This window comes from Sesamum indicum, unplaced genomic scaffold (assembly GCF_000512975.1).
Source record: "Sesamum indicum cultivar Zhongzhi No. 13 unplaced genomic scaffold, S_indicum_v1.0 scaffold00127, whole genome shotgun sequence".
Classification (NCBI taxonomy): domain Eukaryota; kingdom Viridiplantae; phylum Streptophyta; class Magnoliopsida; order Lamiales; family Pedaliaceae; genus Sesamum; species Sesamum indicum.
This window is the reverse complement of record NW_011628054.1, coordinates 129,358-135,577: the sequence shown is the minus strand read 5'-3', so window position 1 is coordinate 135,577 and position 6,220 is coordinate 129,358. Positions and strand designations below refer to the sequence as shown.

At 37.5% G+C, this 6,220-nt stretch overlaps 1 protein-coding gene across 1 annotated transcript; it reads left to right on the top strand.

Moving 5' to 3' along the window:
• The first annotated feature begins 4,575 nt into the window (after positions 1 to 4,575).
• LOC105179191 lies at positions 4,576 to 5,445 on the top strand. The gene has a single exon (XM_011102781.1). The coding sequence runs from the start codon at positions 4,576 to 4,578 to the stop codon at positions 5,443 to 5,445; it is 870 nt and encodes a 289-aa protein (XP_011101083.1).
• The last annotated feature ends 775 nt before the right edge of the window (positions 5,446 to 6,220 follow it).

The following is a 6,220-nucleotide window of genomic DNA, read 5'->3' as shown; positions in this document are numbered from 1 at the left end:
GATACCAAGGAGCTTTAACCTAGAAAGATTTTTTCAACCATCTAACACCTCTATGCCACACCACACCCAAGGAGGAGTTTTGACTCTTTAACCTAGCCATGGCCTAATAAAGGACTTGGGCTTGCATTTTCATGTACCGAGTTTGATTAATTAAAACTAAATCAAGCCCACGTCTAATGGACTTTAAATCAAACCTAATGTAATTTATAAGTCCAATATTAAAATATACTTTGATCCAATTAAAGGATCCAAGCCTTTTATTTTCTCATTTTTAACTTATAAATCCAATTCATAAATCAAACCAAGCCCAGTAATATTAATCCAATTAATTTTAATAGCTAACTTGAAATTCAAATTAATCCAATTAATTAAACTAAAGTCATCCATCGAATGAATTAGTCTAAATAAATGATCCAATCATTCATTCTCTCCAAGATTTAACTTAATTCAATTAAATTAATCCGACTCTTTGGAATTAATTCCAAATGAATTTCATCCCATTATAGTGGTAGGGTGTGATTCTTTAAGTTCACCCTTAACTAGACATGGGCATGTGCGAATAACAAAATTAATTAAATCTAATTTAATTAATTATTTTGAATTAACCCATAATCAGAAATAGCTAATTAGCATGGGTGGTCGTGTAACAACGGTCCACGGTACTAGAAACTAGGTGAATAGCAGGGTGAACATGTAGGCTCTGAATCTGTACAAGTACGGTCCTACTGTCAACCATCTTCCGGTCTTGGAATCGAGCATCGAATTGGATGTCGGTTCCCATCCTTAACTAGGCAGTAATGCTTAATACTTGAGACGCATTTACTCTACTGATCTGATGTTAAAACTATCCCTGATCGATCAATCATTTTGGCTAAATACTTTTAGAGTCTAAACTATCTTAGAGCGCATAAGAGAACTCATTGACATATATTCACAGGAGATAGATCCTTTGTTGGATCCACCGTCCTTACTAAATACTCAAAATGCACTAGATAAGGCTAATGAGGATAATGTCTCACGACACAATCACCACTCGCCATATCTAAGATACAGTCTTCATATGCATGTGAGTAGCATGATTATTCAAGTCCGATGACTAATCTCGTACTATCAGAACCAAAAAATCCCAGTCATACTGATCAAGCCTTAATAGTTTCCATATGACGATTCCTACAAGTTAGTTGAGTCAGTCAACTACCTTCCGAACTAATACACTAAAATAGCAAAGAATACCTACGTCTCTTTCCGACGAAACACGGCTGCGATACTTAGTACAAGACTCCATAGGACCTTTGATGCCCTATTTCTAGGTTCTCGACATGGAACGCATCAGGCCGAGACCCTCATGTGTTGGTTTTATAGCTGTAAAATCTATGCATAGCCCAACTCCACGAGTTTCACCTTTCGATCTGTGGGCATTTGGTTGTGATATTGAAAACCTCGTTCAATATCAGTGGGACCGATTAAAGAGAAAGACCTAAGGGCATTAAACAAAATAAGACACACTGCCAACTTGATGATCTCTTACCGTATTCATCAATCTAATATTATTCGATAAAGATTGCCGAATGATTAACAACCAATTTAACTGGCTCTTTGTTATTCATTCCGAAAATGTCATGGCTCGTTTGGATTGTACATTTGCAAACTCAAGGTGGTCTATTTGATCAAATGCGAAAGTAGACGTCATCCCGATTCAATTGTCTGACTATGCTCCTTTAAATATAAGTATGACTTTAAATCAACAATTTTCACGACAACTACTCTAAGGTGTAGCGCTTTGGGGCAATTTGGTTGAAGGTAGACGAGTGTGTGAAGATGATTTTTCATAGTGGGAAGGTTGTTTGTACCTCTTTTAACATTAAACATCTACATAGCGAGTCTAATGCTGTAGGATGTAACTGGCTAGATAGAGCAAGTGCTCATTTGGACACTTGAAATGGATGATTAAAGAGCTTGAAGAAATGATTATATTTCTAGAGTCTTGACCATTGATTGAAAATGCTGAAAAAATGTTTAGAGGAAATTGAGAGATGTTTTATGGAAGATGAGATCATCTAGAAACAAAGAGGCAAAGAAGATTGGTTAAAAGAGAATGATTGAGACTCAATGCTATTTCATTTTAAAGCATCTCATAGGCATCAGCTGAACAAGATTGATGGACTGCAAAATGATGAGTGTACGTGGTGTCAAGAAAAAGAGTAGATTGTGAGCATCATTGTCAATTTTTTTGATGAATTATTCACCTTGGCATACCCCTCTCCGACGATCATTGACGAGGTAGTAAACACAGGTGAACGTAAGGTATCAAAGGAGATGAAATGACCGTTCAAAGAACCCTACAAAGAGAAGGAGATTGTAGAAGCTATCTCACAAATGTCTCCTTTGAAATCACCCAGACCCAATGGTATTGCCCAAATCTTTTGTAACAAATTTTAGCATATCATAAGAAAAAAATATCTCTTTTGTCATTCTTAACTTGTTGCACAATCAATGGTTTGATCCTTCGCTGAATCTTACTCATATACTTCTAATTCCAAAATGTGACAAGCTTGATTCCGTTTAATGTTTCCAACCTATTAGCTTTTGCAATGTCATTTATAGAGTGCATAAAAAACCATAGCTAGATTAAACCTTTTCTGTTTTAATTATCTCATAATCACAATTAGACTTTATACCAGGTCGATTAATATCTGTTAATATTTTTCTTACTTATGATGCTAATCACTTCTTTAAATTTGAGATAGGAGGAAAGAAAGGCTATTTAATAATGAATCTTGACATGAGCAACGTCTAGGACCTAGTTGAGTGGCTCTTCTGGGAGTCTATCTTGTTAGACTAGGGTTTGAGTACTCTTTTGTCCATCTCCTTTTAATGCTTGTTTTATACTGTTAGTTATTCTTTTGCTCTTAATGATGAGAATTTTGGACTAGTAAAGCTGTCTAGGGGAATCAAACAAGAAGACCCCCTATCGCCTTACCTATTCTTATTTTGTGGAGAAGTTCTCAGTGGAATGTTAAAAGCAGCTAAATCACTGGGTTTGATCGAGGGAGTTTGAATGGCAACCATGGCACTCCGAATATCTCACCTATTCTTGGTTGAAGATACCCTTGTGTTTTTTGCTAGGCCACATCGTCATCCTTCCACGGTACCGTACTATACCGATACACACAAGCATTGGGGGTAGATTATTAATCTTAAAAAATCAAGCACAGGGTTTAGTAGGAACATATGCAATGAACACCACTTGGCCGTAGCGAAAGTCAAAACTTGGGGTAACCGGCAGTGGTTGACGCTTGAAGAAAGAAGTATTAATGTGCTTGAATTAACGATAAGATTTGATAAAGAGTACAAGGCTAGAAGAAGAACATGCTCTCCCAAGCGAGTAAGGAGACTCTCCTAAAGGCAATTATTCAATCTATCCTAATGTATCCTATATCATGCTTAAAATTTTGCTCATCACCTATTCATGAGATTGAAGGCATGATGTCTAACTTCTGGTGGGATAAGAAAGGCAACAGAAGAGAGCATTAGGTATCGTGGAACACTTTGTGCATTTTGCGATAATGCATTACCCACATTGAGCAATCGGGTAAAGCACAAGGTTGAAGTCTGTAAAGTTTGCCCTGTGTAAAGCGAGTAAGGAGACTCTCCTAAAGGCAATTATTCAATCTATCCCAATGTATCCTATATCATGCTTAAAATTTTGCTCATCACCTATTCATGAGATTGAAGGCATGATGTCTAACTTCTGGTGGGATAAGAAAGGCAACAGAAGAGAGCATTAGGTATCGTGGAACACTTTGTGCATTTTGCGATAATTCATTACCCACATTGAGCAATCGGGTAAAGCATAAGGTTGAAGTCTGTAAAGTTTGCCCTGTGTAAAGCGGAGGATGAAACACTCAACTATGTCTCTTAAAGTATACATTTTTCAAGCAGATCTAGGCATTGTCACTTATTCCTAATCTAATTATTTTAGCCCTTTATCTAAACTGTGACTACTAGTATCAAATTCTTGTATGTCACTTCGGCGTTTAGAAGCTGATTCATTTGTTACTATATGTTGGAATATCTAAATCACCGCAACAAGTGTTTGATGGAGTCATCAAGTTCTCACCCTGTTGGAAATACTGAGAAAAATGGAAGAACAAAAGTGAAGATTGGCGTGGGATGATGTTGTTGCTGGTGTTTCTTTTTCTGTACAGAGCAGAGGAGCAAGGAAGAAGACGCGTTCTTTTGCTATTACGTTTTTACTTCATTTCTTTCTTTTACATTTTTATTAGTTGAGTGATGACTTGTACGCCACATAGCGCTTACGTGGATTCGGTTGGATAGCTTAGTTGCAGGTTCTTATTCTGTTCAACCTCCTCCTTCTTCTTTGTGTATTTAAGGACTGTAAATTGCAATTTGCAGAATGAATGAATTACAATCTTCACTCTGATAATGGCCTTCTCAATCAATTATTTGTCCTCTTTCTACTTTCAATATTTTGACATGGTATCAGAGCTTTCTTCGTGAAGGTCTCTTGATATCTCTCTTTACTGTGTCTATTACTATATCTTGTGCTCTGCCATGGTGACGGCAGAATTCAGCAATTCAGCTGGTAATGAAGCCACTTCGCGTGGCAATATTGATCCGGATTTTATGCAACTCCAATCTTCAGATCACCGTGGGATGGTGATGGTGTCTGCCTTACTTACAGGCAACAATTATTTTGCTTGGAGCCGTGCTGTTAAAAGAGCACTCACAGCAAAAATGAAAATAGACTTCGTTGATGGAACAGTAGTGCGACCAGCTGCAAACACAGCTGAGTTTAACAGATGGAATCGCATAGATTCCGTGGTCACTACCTGGATTTTGAATTGTATGAAAAAATATTTAGCACAATCCTTCATGTATGTAGGATCTGCTCGAGAGCTTTGGATTGAGCTAGAAGCTCGATATGGGGAAAGCAACAACCCCATGATCTATCAGCTGCAAAGGGAAATTGGGCAAGTTACACAAGAAAACATGTCTGTAACTGAGTATTATACTAAATTGAAGCGACTGTGGGACGAGCTTATGTGCTTGGCACCAGCACCAAAATGCATATGTACAGGTTGTACATGTGGAGTGAATAAAGCCATGGCAGAAATGAGTGCATCGAATCACTTGATACAATTTTTGGTTGGTCTGAATAATGTATATGACCAAGCTAGAAGCCAGATACTGCTCTTAGAACCCGTGCCTACGGTTACCAAAGCTTACTCTATGTTGATCAGAATAGAAAAACAGATGAACTTGAACAACGTAGAATTCAACAGTGGTGCAGCTTTTCATGTTAAAGGCTACAATTATAAGAAGAAACCTGCTTTTGACAGAAGGCAGGTGATATGTGAGCATTGTCAAAGGATAGGGCATACAAAGGACTCATGCTTCATGCTGCATGGAATACCAGATTAGTATAAGGATATGGTAGATCAGAGGAAGAAAACTGGTGCAAAAGGGAGAGGGTACAGTGCTATGGTGACTAATGAACCTAACTTGAAAGTGACTGATAGCAATTATCCACACTTGAATGATCTTATACGTTTGAAGATGAAGAAGCTTATGAACAATAACACAACATCAGATCCTCTCAAAATTAACTTTGCACAGCTTGATAACTTTGTAGGTAACAATACTATTTCTACCTCTGTGATTTCTAGTGCTTAGATTATAGATAGTGGCGCAACTAATCACATTTGTGCAGATGTCAGTCTTTTTTACTCTTATACTAAGCTCACAAATCCTCCAGTCATTCACTTACTTAATGGCCATTCACAGAAAGTGTCTCACATAGGCTCTGTTAAGCTTACATCTGAGATCAAACTATCTCATGTCCTTGACATACCTGAGTTTTCTGTCAATCTTCTCTCAATTAGACAATTGTGTGCTGCTTCATCTATTCAATTCAACTTTCAAGCGTCTTGTTGCACTCTGCAGGACCTGAAGACTGATAAAGTCCTTACCACAGCTTACTTGATAAGGAACCTTTACATTCTTGATCCAGATTTGTATCAGAAACGCATGATTCCTTGAAATCAGTGTGTAGTTCACATTCTTGTATCTCTGATTTGAGTCAGTCAACTCTTTGGCATCAAAGGCTTGGACATTTGTCCATTGGCTCAATGAAACGTATATCAAACTTACCTCAACTGGACTATACATTAAGCTCTTGTGAAATTTGTCCCTTAGC

Coding starts and splice junctions, on each gene's coding strand:
- LOC105179191 (XM_011102781.1), top strand. CDS start 4,576: ATGGTGACGGCAGAATTCAGCAATTCAGCTGGTAATGAAGCCACTTCG.